Here is a 20,589-nt window from a genome sequence, read left to right as displayed (position 1 = left end):
AGGCAAAAGGGTTCTTCCTCTCTATGCCCCTGCTCTGCTGCTCTGGCAGGGCTGTGGCTTTGCCCAGGGAAACCAAGCCTGATTCCTGAACTCAATAGTTCACAGCTAGTCATGGCTCCCAATCTAAAGATCCAGGGTCATCAGTGCTACAGTGGTGGGTGGGTGAGAGAAAGAGAGAGAGAGACAGACAGAGAGAGAGAGAGAGTGAGAGAGAGAGAGAGAGAGAGAGAGACACACACACACACACACACACACACACACACAGAGACACACACAGAGAGAGAGACACACACACAGAGACAGAGACAGAGTGTGTGAGTGAGTGTGTGTGTGTGTGTGTGTGTGTGTGTGTGTGTGTGTGTATGAATGACCTCAGGAGAGAGGCTGCCTATAGCAGGGAGTCAGGGAACGAAGCTTCTTGAAATAGCTTCCTCATTGGACTTCTGAAACATCATCCTTTCCTGTCTGTCTGCTCGACAGCCCTCTCTGGCCCAGGGACATCTGAAACCCCAGCACTTTGAAGATCTGTGATTTCATTGGCGCCACGGCCCACGCCATCATGGTCACTAGCTTCCTGCACCTCAGGAGAGGGATGCTGTTTATGAGTTGCTGTTTGGGGTTTTAATATTTTTAAGGCTCTGGACAATGCTTTAGGGAGCTCCTGGGGGAAAAAAAACTTCTTCACCTCATGTGGCAACTCAAAGTCTCAGACTTCTAAAGTTGCCCAAGTCTAGAATATAGGCAGGTAATCTTTAAGACATAAAGCTCTAATCATTGGGAAATTTGTGCTTACACTGAGACCAAGATCAGTTGTCTGAAAATGAAGCCTCTCACTGTCTCTAGGATGTGCTATAGCTGAAATAAAATCATCTCATGACCCACCTTCCGGTGATGAAAATCTGAAACTCAAGAAAGGGAGGCAGTGTCGTGATGGATTGTGAGGCAAAGGTCATGGGTTCAACTCCTGACTCTCTTCTGGTCACACAAAACCCTGGGTAAGTCACTTCCTCTGTCTAGGTCTCTTCACCTGTAAAATGAGGGGATGGGCCCAAATGACCTCTAAAGTTCCTTCCAGCCATAGTCTACATCCAAAACTGAACTAATTTCCTTTTCTTCCTCTCCTTCTCTCAAGCAAGCTCCTTTTCTCAGCTCCTGATCTTACTGTCTACGGTACTGCCATCTGTTTGTCCCCAGGGCTCACAACCTCTGACTCTTTCCTCTTGCTCCTATACTTGCCATCTCCAGGTAGTCACTGATTCTTTCCAAGTCTGTTGGTTCCACATCCTCAGGTCAAAGAATAGGGTTGGAAGGAACCTTAGAGAATCAAATCTTAACCTTCATTTTATAGAGAGAAAGGAGGGGGAGAGAGAGAGGGAGAGGGAGAGGAAAAGGGGAGCAGGAGGGAGAGTCACACAGAGAGAAACAGTGGCAAAGAACCCGGGTGTCCTGACTCCCAGACCAGGGTTCCTCCCCCTATAATACAGCCCACTCATGACCACTTATACTGGAAATGCCTGCCTCATCTCCTGTTCCTCTCCTATTTGGGTCTATCTTGCATACATGGCAGTTAGAAAAATCTCTCTCAAATATCCCTACTTACTAACATGCTGTGATTTCCCATCACCTACCAGACCCAATTTAATGCTTCAGCCAGATTTTTAAAGCCTTCCATCAAGTAGGTTCCCTGTGTTTACCTAAACTCATCTCTTTCAGACTGGGTTCAACAATTAGTTCATGCCCCTTACATGCTGGGCGATGTTGGGTAAGACAGTGAACTTTCTTGAGGGTCAATTTCCTCAAATGTTAAAAAACAGACAATAATTCTCGTTCTACATGCTTCATGGGACCGCTGTGAGGCCCAAACAAAAAGATGTGTATAAGACATTAAGGGCCATAAAATGACATGCAAATGTGTCATCTTGGAAGGCACCGAGGCGCATCGAAAGGAGGGTGGGTCTGGAATCAAAGGGCCTGAAATTGAATATAGGCTCTGCCACTTTCTACTGATGTGACTTTGGGCAAATTGTTCTTCTTCTCTGGACCTCAACTGCCTCATCTGTTAATAATAGGTATCATTTACTTTGAGGTTTGCAAAGTGCTTTATAAATATCTCATTTGATCCTTACAACGAACCTGGGAGGTAGATACTGTTATTATCTCCATCTTACAGATGAGGAAACTGAGGCAAACTGAAGTTAAGCAACTTGCCCAGAGGCACACAGCTAGTAAGTGTCTGAGACAGGATTGAATTCAAGTCTTCTTGGCTAAAATGCCAGGGCTCTGTCCACTGTGCCACCTCGATGCTGCTGTTCAGTTGTTTTCAGTTGTGTCTGACTCTTTGTGACCCCATTTATGGTTTTCTTGGCAAAGAAACTGGAGTGATTTGCCATTTCCTTCACCAGCTCATTTGACAGATGACAAAACTGAGGCAAAAAGGGTTACACAGCTAGTAAGTGTCTGAGGCTGGATTTGAACTCAGGTCTTCCTGACTCCAGGCCCGGCACTCTATCCACTGCACCACCTAGCTGCCCACCTCAATGTCCTAGAGACAAACCCTAGGGAATTGGATTAGTTGACCTCACAGATCTCTCAGCTCTAAATGTAGGGATATTATGATCTTGGCTGCCCTGTTCTGGATTTCATTGGTGTCTCCTGATCTTCCTTAATGCTAATGCCTTCCCTCTGTTGTTTATCTCCAATTTATCCTGCATGTGGCTTGTCTGGACATAAGTGTTTGCTGGTCATCTCTCCCATTAGAGCGTGAGCTTAAGACAGAAGCTGTCTTATTATTATTGTTGTTGCTATTATTGCCTTTCTTTGTCACCCCAGTGCTTAACACAGTGCCTGGCACATAATGGGCACTTAACAAATGCTTACTGACCGTCTCCTGTCCTAACCCGAGACTAAAATGGACACCGAGTTCAGCCTCATTGTGTCTGACACCTGAGAGGGCCCAGGCCATTTCACCTCAGTATTATCTCTTCTATCTTTCCCCTTCTCTTCACTCTCAACAGAGTCTGAGGGGGGAAATCACTAAGGAGCTGTTGGCCCACCCCACACATGGCCTGGAATCCCTTCCACAATTCATCTGCCAAGGGGCCATCCAACCAGCTCTTGAGGGCCGCTCACAAGGGATAGCCCCTTCCGCTTGGGCCTTTGGATTGAGGCTCAATCTGCCTCTGAGACTTCCCAGCATGGCTCCTTGTTCTGTCCTTTGGAGCAGAGTAGAAGTGTGATCCCCAGTTCAGGCTCCAGAGGCCTCTGGCCTGGATTAGTCCAATAGCCTCGTGACCGTCCTCCTGGCTTCTTAGCTCCCCTTACCTAGTCAGCCTTCCTACGTCTGCCAAAATCATCTAAGGTAGGAGCGCTTAACCGTTCCTTGTCCTGCACCTCTCTGGAGGCCCGGTGGAACCCAAAGACCCCTTCTCAGAACAAGGTTTTTAAATGCATAAAATAAAAACCCATAGGTTTAAAAAGAAACCAATTATACTGAAATACAGTTATCAAAATATTTTATAAAAACAAGTTCATGGACCCCCTGAGGTTTCTCCACAGCCTCTCTTGGGAGTTTGTGGACCCCAGGTCAACCTCTGACCTAAGACATAGGCTGAACACAACCCTGCTATACGCACAAACCTTCAGTGACTCCCTATGCTTCATGGATAAAATACAGCCCCCTCAGCTTGGCTCTCCCTGTTCTGCCAGCCTTGGTTCACACAGTTCCCCTTTACACATAATAGGCTACCCACATCTCTTATCTCTGTTCTTTTGTATCTGCATGTACTTGGAATATGCTCCCTCCTCATCCCTCCCTTTCATAATCCTTCTTGTCCCTCAATGTTCAGCTTAGTCGCCATCTTCTTCCTGAAACCATTCCTCATTGCCCTGTCCCATCCTTCCCGTCACCCCCAAAGTCATCTTTCTCTCCTCAAATTTTCCCAGAGGTTCATTCCAAATCTCCCTTTTCAGCCTCAACATTCCCCACCTCATACCTACACTTCAAGCTTCTTGAGGGCAGAGACAAGGGGGAAAGGCTGGTCTTTACCTCTGTGCCTGGCACATAGTAGGCACTTACTAAATACACGTTCCCTTCCCCCTTTTCCCATTGCAAAGCACAGGGAGCATGCAGGAGGCACTGACGGGTTTGTTGTCATTTCTGTTCTGGCCCCCGAATAAGCAACGTATTCTTGGGGCCTGGAATCCAAGTCAGTGCAGTAAGTATTGATTAAATGCAATGTATACCAGACACTGGGCTCTGTGCTGGGCAAGTGAAGGCAAAAACCAAACCAATCTCTGCCCTCAAGGAGCCACCACAGCTCTAAGTGCAGGAGATACAAATAATACATTACAATAAACATTTATTAAGAGTTAACTACATGCAAGTCAGGACAGCTAGGTGGCACGGTGAACAGCACACTGGGCTTGGAGTCAGGGAGACTCATCTTCTTGAATTCAAATCTGGCCTCAGACACTTTTTAGCTGTGTGATCCTGGGCGAGTCACTTCACCCTGTTTGCCTCAGTTTCCTCATCTGTAAAATGAGCTGGAGAAGGAAATGGCGAACCAGTCCAGTATCCTTGCCAAGAAAACCCCAAACGGGGTCATGGAGAGTCGGACACAACTGAAAAATGACTGAACAATAACACATACAAGCTACTCGGCTGGGTAATATGGGTACAAAGACAAAATGAAAAACCAGTTCCTACCCCCGAGGAGTTGACATTCTACTACAGGGAATTAGCATGTAAACTGAGAAATATACATACAATAATTTGAGGAGGCAAGAGGGACCCCAAACAAGTCAGAGAAACAGGAAAGACTTCCCACATGAGCTGAGGCTTGAAGGAAGCTAGGGACCGTAAGAGGTGGAGATGAGGAGGGAGTGTATTCTAGGCATGGCAGACAGCCTGTGCAGAGGCTGGTGAGGAAGTGCTGAGTCTGGAGAACACACAGATTGTATGAAGGGAAAGACTATACAATAATTATGCCTGGAAAGCAGGCTGGAGCCAGATTGTGAAAGATTTGAAAATGTCTATTTAAAGAGTTCGTATTTCATTCTAGTGGCGACAGCCACTGAATGTTTTGGAGTCAGGGAGTGGCGTGATCAGACTTATGGGCGCAAGAGATCATTTTGACAGCTACGTGGAGGACAGGTTCGAGAGGGAAGAAACTGGAAGCTGGGAGTCCAAGGACAAGACTGTTGCAATAGTCCAGGTGAGAGGTGATTAGGCCTGACCTAGGGTGGTGGCCCGAGTGAGTGGAGCCCAGAAAGAACAACAGCCTGTCATCTGCCAATTAGGGCCCTGGCTTTCATACCAGCCAGCTTCCTTTCCCACCTCCATATGTGAGTGTTAGCACAGGAACCTTGCCTTCATTCCTCCCTGCCCCCACCAAAGGCACATCGGAAGCACCTGGCACGAAATCTGCCTTCAGTGTCTGTCTGTCTCCTCGACAAGAGCCAGGCACTGCCCAGCAGGATTTGGGGGTGTGTTTGGGGACTCCCTCGGGCTTCTGACACTGTCTTCAGGCAGGAAGCAAAGTGGCAGCTTTGGTCCCTGGAGAGGAGTAGGCGGTAAGTACCCATTACTATCCCAGGTTGGAGATCAAGGGCCCACTGGGTGGATAAACCTCTGTCTGGCCACCATGACCTCAGGCAACCCACCAGCCTTCTCCTCTGTGTCACAAAGGAGGAAAACCAAGTAACGCAGGATGTCAGAACCAAAGGGAACCTCAGACAGTATCAGAAAGTATGTCCAAATCCTTTGGTCCAGAGATCTCACTGCTCGGAGGACCACTCGAAGAGGTCAGCAATGAAAAGAAAGGTTCTGTACAAACCGAAATATTTATAGCAGCCCTTTTTGTAGGAGCAAAGGACAGGAAACAAGGCCAACTCTCATCAAACGGGGACTGGTGAGACAGACTGTAGTATGTGAATGAAACATTACTCTGCCATAAGAAACAATAAATATGAGGAATGCAGAGAAACTTTGGAAGATTTCTAGGAACTGATGCAAAGTGAAGTCAACAGAACCAGGAAACAAACACACACACACACACACACACACACACACACACACACACACACACACACACACAATGACTCCAACCACATAAATGAGAAAAAGAAAAACAAAACAATCTAAATGAATGTTGTAAAATCACAGTAACCAATCTTGGCTCCAAAGAAGAGCTATGAGAAGGCACCCCTCCCTGCTGCTTTGCAGAGGAAGGGGCCTATGGATGTAAAATCCTGCATATGATGTAGGCTCTATTGATGAGTTACTTCCAGTTCTGAACTTTTTGCCCTCTCTTTTTTGTTCTTTGATATAAGGGAAGGCTCTCTGAGAGGGAAGAGAACCAGTGATGTAAAAACAAAAGATATCAATATATTTTTAATAAAAGAAAGCATTTAGTCCAACCCCTTCATTTTCCAAGTGAAGAAAGGTCCAGAGTAAAGTCAGTGGCTCAACGTCACATTGCAAATTGGTAGCATAACTGGTATCAGACTAAAGTGTCCTCACTCCCAGGCCTGCTCCCTTGACACAACATACCCTGCCGTTACTTACTGTCCTCTGTTATCCTCTACCACTACCCCTAGACTCGGATGATGATGACGATGATATTAACAACTAGCATTTATAGAACACATTTAGATTTGTAAAGTACTTTCACAAATATTTCATTTTATTCTCACTACAATGCTGGGAGAGAGGTGTTATTATTCCCATTTCACAGATGAGGAAACTGAGGCACACAGCGATTAACTGACTTCCCCAGGGCCACACCACTAGTAAGTGTCTGAAGTCACATTTGAACTTGGGTCTTCCTGACTGTGGGGCCCTGTGCTCCATCCATTCTGCCATCTAGCTGCCTCTGGATCTACAAGGGCCCCTGGTTCTGAGTGCGAGGTTCTGCCAGGCTAGGGACAAAGGGACTGGAGTCCAGAACACAGTCCTGATCCCTGGCCCGAATTTCCACACTCAGAAATGCTGCATAAATCTGGACACTGTAGCTGGAGAAGGTCCTGAGTGGGTCAGTTTGAATGAAGACGGGTGGGGTGGAGGTGGGAAATGACTTTTTGAGATCAGGTTAAAATTCAATAGAGCATGACTGTATATGAAGAATTCAGAGAAGAATGGGCAGAAGGGCAGGAGCTAATGAAGAGTCAAAGAAGCAGAAGGAAAACCACATCCACAATGGATGCGATAATTATAATGGAAACAACAAACACCACAAAACTGAATAATGACCAAGAGGGTGGAGGCGGGGGGTACACCCTTGTTCACCAAATCCAGAGGCTTTCAGAGTTGGAAGGGACTAGAGGTCATCTAGCTCAAACTCCCATGTGGTATTGGATCTTCTCTATCGTAGCTCTGAAAGATGGCCGCGTAGACTTTGCTTGAATACTGCCAACGACATGGACCTGACTACCTCATGAAGCCCCTTGCTCCGTTGCTGGACATCTCTGATTATTAGCAAGTTCTTCCTCAGCTCTGCCACCCTGTAGCACCTCTTCTTGCTCTTAGTTCTGCATGATGGGGCCAGAGAATAATTCCAATCCCTCTTCCACATCATAGCTCTTGAGCTATTTGAGGTACTCAGGTTCCTTTCACACCCCTCCCCACCCAGTCTTCTCTTCTTCATCCTCAGTTCCTTTAATGCTTCTTCATGGGATATGGAGTCCAGATCCCTCACCTTCTTCTGGATGGTGTTGAGGTTGTTGTTAATATCCCTCCTAAAATATGGCCAGCCTTGGGGCAGCTAGGTGGCGCAGTGGATAGAGCTCTGGCCTCGGGTGTCAGAAGGACCTGAGTTCAAATCTGCCCTCAGACACTTGACACGTTCTAACTGTGTGACCCTGGGCAAGTCACTTAACCCTGATTGCCTCACTCAAAAAAAAAATATGGCAGCCTTAACTAAGAGGCGGCATGGTATAGTGCATGCCTGAGCTTGAAATCAGGAAGACTTGGGTTCAAATCCTGCTTCAGATACTTATTAGCTATGTGACTCGATCTCTCTGTACCTCAATCTCCTCCTGTACAAAATGAGGGGGTTAGACTTGGTGACCTCTAAGGTTCTTCCCAACTAAATCTATGGTCCTATGAATATAACATGGTGGATTGGAAGCTCCTTGAGGTTAATGGCCTGTTTTTCCTGTGTGAGTATGTCTGTAACCCCAGTGTCTGAGAGGCAATGTGGAGAGAGAGAGAGCTAGCCTCAGAGTGGAGAACCTGAATTCAAATTCTACCTTTGCGATATACCTGCCTTGGGACTCTAGGCAAATCACAATTTTTCAAACTACAACCTCCTTACAAGCAACCATTTCTCTTTTGCCTTTCTATCTCCCCCAGCACCTAACGTGACATCACTTTGTACATTCTAAGCTCATAACAAATGTTTGTTCATTATCTCTGGCAACGCTCTAAAACTACAGGCTCCAGATAGGTCTCTGATCTGTATCTTCAGAGGGAGTTTTCAGATCGAGAGTTCTTTACACTGATGAAATCCCAGGTCCAGATACACTCCAGCACAGAGCCAATACCTTGTCTCTCATTATTGGGCTTGGGCTGGCCAACAGCCTGATTGGGCAGTGGGATAATGAAGGAAAGGATAACGTTCCGGGCCACATCCTGAACCTCTGAGACTGACGTCAGGGAAATCAATCATGTCTTCATTTGAAAGAGACCAAACTGATCTAGAGAACTCATGGAGCTCACCCAATGGGGGCACGTCAGGTATTCTTGAACGTGAATGGGAAGATGTCCTCCCCTTTCTGTGCTCACTGTTGCCCTGATCCACCAGGAAAACCAAACCCAGATCACACCACAGCCTCTCGTGTTAGGATACACTTCCCCAATTGGCTGCACGTTGTCGCTGAATTCCCTGGTAAGCTGATCTGGAAGTAAATGTTCCCACAGATGTGCCAGTGGTAAGGCTAGCTCCTTGCCCTCTCCTCCATCAGGTAGCAGGACTCCGAGAGTTTGGGTTAAGGCAGTTCACATCTTGCTTTAAAAGTCTCTAAGGTACCTTCCTTTCCATCACCCTGGGAGGTGAGTGCCCCCATCCTCCCATGTTCTGTCAGACCCTGGAACTCATGCACGTAGGCAGTCCCCTCAACAGTGCAGATGGCCGTGCACCCCTACCTGCCCATTCAGTATGTCTTTTATCCATGCCTTCCCATAAGTGCGCTTCAAGGGGTCCATCTAACTTGCTGGGGGTCTTCCTTTCATTCCATCCACATTCCAAGTATCCCGATGGGCATGTAGGCTAGTGACTCCTCATGTGACTGGATCATCTCTTCTGATACAGGTAGTACAAATATTATGAGCCTCACATTAAAGCTGAGGAAACTGAAGCTCAGAGAGAATAAAGTTACTTGTCTAGGGCTGCACTGCTAGCGTTTCGAAGGAGTCTAGGTTTTCCGACTCCCGGTGCTGCACATCCTAGGTCTCAGTTTCCCCTTTTGTAGACTGAGGGGGTTCTTGACTCTTTTCTGTGTGTCATAACTCCCCCTCCTCCCTCACTTGTCAGTCTAGTGAAGCCTACGGGTCCCCCCTTTTTCTTAGATAATTGGGGCTAAGTAACTTGCCCAGGGTCACACAGCTACTAAGTGTCAAGTGTCAAAGGCCACATTTGAACTCAGGTCCTCCTGACTCCAGGGCTGGAGTTCTATCCACTGTAGATCTCTTCCTAAAATAATGTTTTTAAATGTATAAGACAAAATACATAGGATTATAATAAGAACCGATTGTGTTGAAATAGTTAAAAATATGTATTTTTTAAAAGTTCACTTATCCTGGGTTGAGAACCCTTGGACTGGATGACCTCTGAGGGCCCTGCCCTCTCTAAACCTGTGATCCTTCGGCTCCCCCGTCACCCCGTGCCTGGCTCGGGGCATCTGCTAGCTATTATAAAGATCATTTCCCAGACACCTCTAAAAGGGAGTCTAGAAGAGCAGCTGCTGCCTGGGGAGGGAGGAAGGGAGGGGAGAGGGAGGGAGCGAAGGAGGAGCTAGTGGGAGTGAGGCCCAACTCCTGCCTCCTGCCCAGGGAAGGGATCAGTTTTACTTCCTAACAATAAGCCAGTTCTTCTCATAAATAGCTAATGAGGGCAGGATGTGGCTTTTTGGTCTCCACCCCAGTCAGGAACAAGAGGCAGGTGAGGGAGATGTGCCCACGCCTCACACCCATCACACTTTTATCGGCCTTGGGCGAGGGAGATGTTTCTCCCACCACCTCTTGGCCAAGCCAGGTGCTTTGGAGGCGCCAGGCAAGGGAGAGAGGGCAGGGCAGCTTTATCTGGAGAAGAAAGGGCCAACTGGGGTGTCGGGCAGGCTGGGAAGCCGAGTTCTCAGAGGGCCAAGGGAGTCTGCAGGTACAGCAAGCACCAGAGGCCCAGGGTAGTTCCAATTCTCTCCCAGTTCTCAAGGAAGGCCATTAAACAACGCCTTCAGGGATGCACTGAAGCCGTTTTGCTAACATTCCCCGCCCCCCATCAGAGAATGGGGCACAGGTCCCTCTAAGCCAGCATTTCCTCCAATTCATTTAGCCACAGGAGACTTTATGGGTCCTGTCAATACATTTGGTCCATGGGGTCTGGACTATCCTTGGAATAAAGGAGGAAGGGGCCAATCAACAAGCAGCATTTATTAAGGGACTACTAAGTCCCTCTCAATGGGTGAGGAAGGGGACGGGGGAGGGAGAGAATTTGGTACTGAAAATAAAATCAAATTGAATTTTTCTAAAAGTGCCTACTGCCAGGCATTATGAAAGGAGGGAAAATGATTGCGTATTCATATTTTTGATGCATAATTTTATATCTAATATTTTGTGAGAAGCAGCATGATGTATATAGTCTTGGACTTGAAGTAGAGAAGGTCTGGGTTCAAATCCCACCAATGACACTTCCCAGTGGTGTGAATACAGACGAGGCTCTGCATTTTTCTGAGCCTCAGTTTCCTCATCTGCAAATGGGGAGAATAAGGCCTACAGTATTTTCCTCAAAGGGCAGCTGTGAAGCTCAAATGAGATAATAGGGTATAAAATCTTTTGGAGATTTTAAAACAACTAGGACAATACTTGTTAATATGATATTTATAGGGAGCTTTATGCTTTGTAAAATGCCTTGCATCCATTATTACACGGATTCTAGGTAAAATACTATCCACTGCACCACACCATCTCTCTAAGTCTCAACTGTTAACTATTTTTGAGTGAAAAATACCACCAGTATGCAAGCAATGCTTTTAGATAATGACTCACAGTCCCATGAAAGGGAGGGAAATGGACTCTCTGGAAGCAGGACTTTGTCCAGGGTCACTCAGCATTAGGTGGGACAGTAGAGGCACTGGACCACCACCAGGTGGGCCAGGTCTAGGCCAGGCACTGCCACCAAGGAGCCCTGTAACTTTGGCAAGCCCCTTTTACTGCTCTGGACATCAGCTTCTTTATTGGTAAAATGGGTAGGTTGGAATGGCTGGCTTCTCAAGTCCCTGTCAATGCTAGCATTCTGTGAATGTGGAGCTCATGCCCCACTGGGCACAGATGGGGCTTTATTCTCTTGTTACAGGACTCTGCAGTTGGTAAGGGTAGGGGGCATGATGCCATCCTTGATGGGGAGCAAGAGTGTGAGCTCCAAAGATGGCATCGTGTTTGGGTCACCATCCCTCCGGCCTGATCGCTCAGCCCTTTTGTGAGAAGCCAGCCTGGTGACATCCTCTGACAGACAGCTTTGGCTCTGGGCTCTCAGGCAGAAGAAAGGAATGGAGGAAAGGGGGTCATGTCAGAGAGTCCCCCTGAGCAAGAGACTGCAGTACGTTCAGGCCCATTCCCAAGTTCAGTAGGGCAGGAAGGCTAGCTCCTGCCATCCTCCAGGCTAAGGTGCAGGTGCCAGATGGGGATAGGGGCAAGAGACTCAGATGGAATACAGACTGGTGTAATGTGCAAAGAGCCCTGGGGTCAGGGTCAGAGGAGAACTGGGTATGGATGCCAGATGGGGGTGGGGGGGTGAAGGAGGGGCAAAAGGCCCATGTTAGAAAGAAGGTGGTCTGCTGTAAGTGGAAAGGGCCTCCTGGATTTGGGGTCACAGGATCTGTTGATGAATCTCTGGCTGTTCTGCTCCTTACAAACCTCATGTGATTTTGACCAAGCTGACTAAGTCACTTAGCCTCTCTGGGCTTCAGGCTTTCCATCCACACAATGGGGGAGCGGGGCACAGAGGGGTGTGTGTACTGGCCTAAATGATTGTCAAAATCCCTTCTAGCTCTAAATCCTATGATCTCAGTTACAGCCCCTAGGTTCCTGTCCACCACCATCCCCGTCCCTGCCCCGCCCCCCCAGTCCACTTCTAACTACTATGTAAGTAAGTAGTAATCTTGGGCAAATCCCTTCCCCATTTTGAACCTCAGTTTCCCCATCTGTAAAATGAGGGGGCCGGCCTAGATCCTGCTAAGGTCCCTTTTCGCTCTAAGTTCGCGAACCTGGTACCTCCTCCTCATCCTCATCCTCCAGCCGGTGACCTTGGGCACATCCCTCTCTCCACTCTGAGCCTCAGTTTCCCCCTATGTAAAAGGAAGGGGCCAGCCTTCACTGCCTCCCCACCCCCGCGCAGGTTTCTTCCTCAAGCGCCCCGGCTCCGGGGGCACCCCCTGGCGCCGGCCCCCTCCCCCGCGCACCTGCAGCTCGTCGAAGGCGTCGTCGATGCCCGTGACCTGGTGCTGCTCGTGCAGGGCAGGCTCGTCGCAGAAGAAGCAGACGAGCGCGCGGTCGGTGAGGCAGAAGAGCTTCACCTTCTCGTGGGCCTGGCAGGGCAGCGCGGCGCGCCGGGCGCTCAGGATGGCGTCCAGCGGGAAGGCGCTGTAGCGCTCCACGATGTTGGCCAGCTTGAGGCTGGGAGCTAGCGCCGGCTCGGCGAACGTGCGCCGGCACTCGGGGCAGTCGCGGGCGCCCTGGGCCTCCTGCCGCACCCAGTGCTCGGTGATGCAGCGGCGGCAGAAGTAGTGCTCGCAGCCCAGGCTCACCGGGTCCTGGTAGATGCTCAGGCAGATGGAGCACAGCAGCTCGTCCTTCAGGCTGCACGCCATGGCTGCAGTGCGCCCGGGATGCCGGCCGCCCCCTGCCCCGGCAGGGCCGGCCAGGGGCACCCACTCACCCGGGGAAGGGACGGAAGAGGGAACGCGGGAGGAGGGGGCGCGCCCAGGTGCAGCCTGCCGCCACCGGCCCCGGTCTCCTTCCCCACCGTCTGGCTCCGCGTCCCCGGCCCCGACTCCCTCCGGCTGCGCTCAGGACCCAGGGGAGCAGCCCAACCCGGAACAGGCGGCGCTGGGGGAGCGGAGACGGCGGCGGCCGGCTGGTCCGTCCCGGGCGGAGCCTGGAGAGCCGAGCTCCGCCCCGACGGGGGAGGGACGATGCGAGGCAGCTGCTCCAAGCCCCAGCCAGCCAGACGCTGGCTTCTTCCATTCATAAGCTTAGCGTAGCCTTGAAGGGACCTTAGGGAGCATTTTACAACAAGGGGATCTAAGGGCTGGAGAGGGGGAGGAACTTGTCCAAGGCCACAAGATTACATTATTCTCAGAAACAGGATTCGAACCCGGGGCCCCTGATTCGCGTGCCCTCCCTGCCAGCCTTTTTTCACTGAACTGACTCAAATGGCAGAGGCAGACGTTGCAGTCTTTCGAGGGAGAGCTCTTTGGCCACTTGCCCCTTACCCAGATGTTCTTAGCGCAGAGCGCCCCCTGTTCCAAAAGGCTGTAGGATTTGGAGTGATGGTTAGGGATCATGTCCAAAGACTTCCCTCCCACTCATTTTACAGTTGAGGAAACTGAGGTCCTGAAAGGTCACACGTAGTAAAGAGGAGAACCAGAATTTGAAACTAGGTCTTCTGACTCCAAGTCCAAGACCTTTACAGTTTCCCAGTGGCAATCCTGCCCAGTCTCTTCCTATTAAATTCTGTACCCATCTCATTCATATACACTGTCTGTCTATCTACCTGTCTTTCTATCTACTCACCCACCCATCTATCCATCCATCCATCTTCTGATGGGCAAGCTCTATAGGCAGCCCATCTAACTGTATATCATAATCTGGACAATAGGCATTCTTCATCCAGTTGGTCTTCCATGAATGGATGGTGAAGGTAGTCTTGAAAGTGGGTGGTTACATAGCTCTTCTAGGAGGCTCTGCAATGATTTGGGACTTGATGCAACGGGTGGATATCGTCTGCCAACAAAACATCTAGAGAATAGCACATTCCATAGAAATTCTCTTTTTAACTCGGACTCTGTGCTAGGTCTCCTCCATCATAATGGTAAACACTGCTGACTATCACATTTGCCTGTTTTGTGCTCCCCTGATGTAAATGCTGGGAGGATCACTAAGCAAGGTTCTTTCTATTATATCTTTCAAGGAATCTCAAGCAAGTTTGATGTTAGCATGGAAGACATCTTGGGGGAAGAGAACCTTTAAGATGTGGTTTTTCTTTACTAAATGAAATGCTTTAAAAAAAATCAACAAACAATTAACATGGTGGAAACTTCTATCCTCCACATCTTTCAGTCAGTGGTATGACGGTAAAGATATACAAGGGTGGGGCCACATATGGCCTTCTAGGCCCTTGAGTTTGGTCTTTTGACTGAGTCCAAGTTTTACAAAACAAATCATTTTATTAAGGGGATTTGTTCTGTGAAGTTTGGATTCAGTCAAAGGGCCACACTTGAGGACCCAGAGGGCCACATGAGGCCTGGAGGACGAAGGTTACCCACCTCTGGAAATTGTTGCTTGTGAATGCCTACTTGTTCCCTACCGACACTTTGCCCATCGTGTCCTCACTGCATGTGAAGACTATTCTTATAAAAATTGTATGTGAATAAGAAAACAAGCATATAGGTCGCTAACTGGTCATTCTTTTGGTTAACCTTTATTTTATTAGACTATGAGCTCCTTGCAGACAGGGACTAGTCTTTTGCCTCTCTTTGTATCCCCCAGTGCTTAGCACAGTGCCTGGTACTTAGTAGGTGCTTAATAAATGCTTGTTGATTGGCCAACTGACTTTTTTTTTAGTACTCATAAAATCCTAGATTTTTTCCCATGATTTTGGAATCTTCTCAATGGCCTCACAATGACATCACTTCTCATGTCTTAATGTGGATGGCCTCTCTGCATTCTTGATTAAATTGAGCTACTCCTTCCTGTCTTTGTTTTCTTTAGTGCCTTTTCTATCTCTACTATAAGCAAGTCTAGAATCGTGATGCTGGAGGTGAAATGTAGGGAATCTACTGTCCTTGATGGGGGAAAAGTTTATTGTTGTAGCACCCCCTCCAGTTTATCCCTACTAGGATGTACGAGGTAGATCTTCTGAGAGATGACCATCCCAGGTTCAAGATACTACATTTCTGGAACTAGTTCATGAGCCCCCACTAGTGCATTTACTTGATTTGAATTCTTGACAATTTTGGTGTCTTAAAAAGGAAACAGTGTTCACCATGAGACAGCATGGGTTAATTAAAAAAAAATAGACATTCCGGAAGTCTCACTTCCTTTTTTGTAGGATAGACTAAGGCAGCATTTTGTAGCCGAAAGAGTGCTTGACATGGAGTCAGTCAGAAACACCTGGGTTCAGAACCTGTCCTTGACAATTACTAACTGCTTGACTCTAGACAGGTTATTTAATTTCTATGTGTCTCAGGCAACTCCCCTGCTCTTATCTACTAAGTCATAGATGGGTGGAGATCTGCACTGCTAGAGGGAGTTTTCACATGGAGAATTCCCTAGATCCTTTGAATATACTAGATTAACAGATTGGGGCATTCTGTTAATTCTGCAGTTTGACAAGTCTATCATATCCTTGACAGTGGCTGAATGATAATATTAGTCGGATGAACAGATCTCTAAGAATCATAAAAAGTGGGCCGTGTTAACCTGGGAGGAGGGGGAGGTGGTTTGCCTGTAATGGAATTTCTTAAGAGTCTCTCCTCGACCCTGATCTATTCAATATCCTAAAGGCATCGATAGCAGTAAATATCCAGGTGATGCAGCAGGGAGGGACGTAGAACTCTTTAGATGACAGAATAAGAATCCCAAATGATATATAGAATCTAAGATAAATTTGAGTTGAGATGAATGTAAATTGCTACATTTGCAGTCCAGTCAACTAGGGAGAAGCAAAAAAGATCTGGGAGTCAGAGTGAATTTCAAGCTCAATGTAAGCCATCAGTAATGATCTGGTTTCCCAGAAACCTAATACAAACATGTTGCTTTAATAAAAACATGGCTTCCAGAGCAAGAGAAAAGAGAGTCTTACTGTACCCCTATCTTGGTCAGATCATTTGGAAACTTATGGTCAGTTTTAGGTACTATAGTTTAAGAAGGGCGATGAAGGAACTGGACACTTTTAATCTGAGTAAAGGAAGACTTAGTGGGGTCATGATAGCCGTGTCCAAGGATTTGAAGGGCTGTGATCAAGAAGAGAATTTAGATGTCTTCTGCTTGGCCCCGAGGGCAGATCAAGGAGCAACGGATGTCCGGTGAACATAATGTATGGTAACATTTCCCCATTTCAAGAGCAGAGCACAAGGGATATGTGCTGCCTTAGGAGGTATTCCTTTCTCTGACATTGGAGATCTTTAAGGGGGGGAGGGAGAGGAACAAGGATTTATTAAGCACCTACTTTGTTCCAGGCACTTGTGCTAAGTGCTTTATAAATAGTATCTCATTTGATCCTCACAATAAGGGGGGGTGGGGTAGATGACCAGTTACAGTTCTCCAGGATATTATAGATGGAATTAAGGTTGGGGAAAGGATGGACTAACACGATGCCTCTGAGGTCCCTTCCAAATCTGAGACTCTAGAGGCTATTGAAATAATCCAGTTATAAGATAAGGGGCCTGGACTAGGTTAATGAAAAGGAAGGGATGGTGGAAAGGATCTTTGGAAGAAAGAATTGGCAGGACCTGATGACTGTGGGTTATGGGAATGACCAAGAAGAAATGAAAATTTTCAACTCCTTTATACCTTTTCATAAGCTGCTTCAGATGAGAGTTTAGAGCCATTTAATTCCAGATCCAGAATATTAGAATTCAAAAGGAGCTCAGAGACTACCTGGTCTAGCCCATATCTCAACAAGAATCCCCTCTATGTCATACCCAACAAGTGGCCTGTCCAGTCTTTGCTGGAAGACCTCCAGTGAGGGTGAACTCCTATGGAGGCCCACACCACTTTTGGCTCACTCTCATTGTTAGGAAGCTTATTTTTTTTATTTTTGCCTTTTTTGGTGAGGCAGTCAGGGTTAAGTGACTTGCCCAGGATCACACAGCTAGTAAGTGTTAAGTGTCTGAGGCTGGATTTGAACTCAGGTCCTCCTGACTCCAAGGCCAGAGCTCTATTCACTGTGCCACCTAGCTGCCTCTCTGAGGAAGCTTTTTTGCAAGTTGTATTTGTTGCTTTTGGTTCCGCTCCCTGGGTCCAAGTAGAGGGACTTTAATAGCTCTTGTACAAGCCAGCCAAAGAGAGCCAATTTGTCCTCCCCTTCACCCCACCTTCCACCAAGTCTTCTCTTCTGCACGAGAAACATCCCCAGCTCCGCCAGCTAATCCTCATGTGGCCCTTCAGCACCGTGGCCATCCTGCTCTGCACGCTCCCCGATTTGTCACCAACCTTCCCAAATTGATAAATTCTCTTAAAGTTCTAAACCATCTCTCTTCTACAGCTGATGCCCATTCCTATCCTATCATCAGGGTAGCAGCTCATCCTCACAGAATCCTTTCATACGGAATTCCCAATTTCCAGCCCAATGGAGTCTTCCCTCTGTTGACTATCTCTACTTTATCCAGGATAAATCTTGTTGGCACACAGTCATTTGCTTATTGTCTCCCCTGTTAGACTAGGTTAGATTAGGTTAGGACTGGGTTTTTGTCTTTCTTCATAGCACTTAGTACAATCAATGCCTGGCACATAGTAGGTGCTTAATAAACATTGACTAACTCTCTGATAGAGGGTTAGTGGCTGAATAACACTGATTGAATGACCAGACCACTAAGAGAAGTAAATAATGGACTTGCTTGTCTATAGATGTGTCCCTAACCAGACAGGGAAATGAGGAGCAGAGCTCCTGTTGAGATACCCTGCTATCAACTATACTTTTCAAAAAAACTCTTTTTGATATTATAGATATTCTGAGGTAATGGCTTGGGGTCTCTCCCTACCCAATCTTGGCCTTCGTTCTGGGGTTTTCAAACTTTTGGAAATTATGGAATTTTTGTATTAAAAGAAGGTGGAGAAGGGGGATGTTTGGGAGTCAGGATTAGTAAAAAGCATTGAACAAAAAAAAGGAAGAAGAAAAAAGAGTAATTTTTTTTTAATGTAGAGAACATAGATAGAATTTCAGAAGGAGACACTAAAAATCAAGATAGCTTTGAAAGCAACAGGTTGAATTTATTATATCCTTTAATGGAAGACTGGCCAGTGGGAGCCCTGTGCTCAGAGCATGTGTAGCAAGTTGTCTCTTGCCAAGCCACGTGGGGAGGTTTTGGGTAGCTGCTTCTGGAAGCATGTGATGAGAAGTCATGGAGAGCCCTACTCTCCAAGTGAGAGCATTTGCAGGTTTGACCCTTTCTAGTCCATTAACCAAGTAGTAAAGACATGGACTTTTGTTTGGCTGCTAAGAGAGAATTGGGAGGGCATACAAAAGACTCCCAAGGGGGAGTTAGGCTCTCTTTTTCCTCCCCTGGTGTCCAGAGAAGAGGACAAGCTGCTATGGGCCTCTGGGGGAAGAGGGGAAGAGGTGGAGAAGAAGGAGTCTCGGGTCCTTTCTCTCGCTTGGAACTAGCGTGAAGCCTGAGAGAAATAAAGCCAGATCCAATGACCTGTTCTCCCCACCTGGGACATCATGAAGTCAAATCATGAGCACCTGACCTTGTTATGGCTTCTGTCTCTATTGTATTCCTGCTTAGATGAAGGAGTATTGGAGACAGAATGGACTAGACTCCGTCTGACCTTGGGAGCTTTGAGAGGTCAGCAGATAAGCCACCAGAGTTCCAGTGATGGGAGTCCCTGACAGGGCTTTCAGGCACCCCAAGTGACCTGCTTGACCCAGCAGTGTGTCAAAGGAAGCCAAGATGGAGATCTGCCGAATTCAGAAGTGAACCTACTAAGTGTGAATGTTTTGTAACGATAGTTTCAAGTTGGAGCCCACTCTTCCCTGGGACTGAGATGAAAAGAGAAAGTGTTTCCTGGGTTTTGAGAGGGAAATGTTTGTATCTTCTCAGTAAATAACCCTTTTAAAAAGCTCTAATCACTGATATGAATGATATAAGAAATAGGAATTACATAAGAGATATACTAACTGCAACCCATAGTTAATATTGGGAAGAACTCACTGGAATGGGGTTCAAACAAATATTAGAGAGGAACCCCCCCCTTCCACGTAGCCAGCCCTTGGGGGACCCAGCTCATCAGTGTGAGTGGGAATTGGGATAAAGACTCCCCAGGGCTCATTATGGGTTCCCCACTCCTTTCTAAAGCAAGCTGTTCAATAGAGATTTTGGATTTTACATATAATCCTCTTTTTTCCCCAGTCTACTTTTTATATGGAAATGTCCTTTGATTTTTGAGTGTTCATTAAATCCAGAATTTTTAAAATGTAATTAAAACTCTCTCCACTCAAAAGCAGTATCCCACTCAAATATCAAAGAGTCAGTGATACAAAAGGGAAAATATATAATAACGACGCAAACGCGATGTGCTTATTTAGCCCCAGAAGACTAGGGGAGGGAGAAGGAGGCCACAGGCTCACCATCCTTAAACATCAGGCTAAAAAGGGATTAGGTTTGTTTTCCTTGGCCCCAGGAGACAGAACCAGGACCAATGGGTAGAGACTATGTCGAGTCAGGTTTCAGTTCAATATGTGCAAAAATTTCCTAGTGATTACAGCTGTCCTGGGATGCAGTGGGGCTGCTCCATGTGGTTGTGAGTTCCCTGTCACTGGAGCTGTTCGAGCAGAAGCTGGTCTTATATAGGTGGGTGAGGTGCCCTTTAAGGTCCCTGTCAATTCTTTGTGGGCTACAGGTTGAATTTGTTGTGTGTTTTAAAAGAAAAGCAGGCTGTACCTAAAAGAGGTCTGCAATATCACGTACTAGCCTTTTTTTATTCCTCTTCTATTATGCTTATGCAAATGCCCATTCTCTTTGGTGTTTATTCATTTTATTTAACTACATTAATTACTTTTTTTTAAAAAAGATTCCTACTGATTGTAAAAAGCCTTTGATTCTTTTGTACGAGCTTGCAGCTAATGATCAATGGTGATGGTGACAGAGGTTTGCCACGTGATAATAATATTAATTGACATTTACATAGGGCTTTAAGGTTTGCAAAGCGTTTTGCATGTTTTATGTCATTTGGTCCTCACAATAGCCCAGTGAGGTAGGTGCTATTATTATCTTCGTTTTACAGACCAGGAAACAAGTTAAGAGAGGTCAAGTGACTTGCTCAGGTCCTAGTAATATCTGAGGCAGTATTTGAACTCAGGTCTTCCTGACTCAGAGTCCAGTAGTCTCTCCACTATCACACACTAGTATTACAAGTACTCCTAATGATATAAA

The 20,589-nt window shown here is 47.0% G+C and overlaps 1 protein-coding gene across 1 annotated transcript in view; it reads right to left on the bottom strand.

Moving 5' to 3' along the window:
* Positions 1-13,339, bottom strand: part of TRIM62 (tripartite motif containing 62) — a 57,355-nt gene extending 44,016 nt beyond the window's left edge. The window contains exon 1 of the mRNA XM_020983386.2: positions 12,673-13,339. Within this exon, the coding sequence (XP_020839045.1) occupies positions 12,673-13,080 (408 nt within the window). The 5' untranslated portion in view covers positions 13,081-13,339. The remainder of the gene's footprint in view (positions 1-12,672) is intronic.
* Between the last annotated feature and the right edge of the window lie 7,250 nt (positions 13,340-20,589).

The sequence above is a fragment of the Phascolarctos cinereus genome, unplaced genomic scaffold (assembly GCF_003287225.1).
Source record: "Phascolarctos cinereus isolate Bilbo 61053 unplaced genomic scaffold, phaCin_HiC Scaffold_726;HRSCAF=1367, whole genome shotgun sequence".
In the NCBI taxonomy this organism is placed as follows: Eukaryota; Metazoa; Chordata; class Mammalia; order Diprotodontia; family Phascolarctidae; genus Phascolarctos; species Phascolarctos cinereus.
The sequence above is the reverse complement of the archived record's forward strand: the minus strand, read 5'-3'. Positions and strand labels throughout refer to the sequence as shown.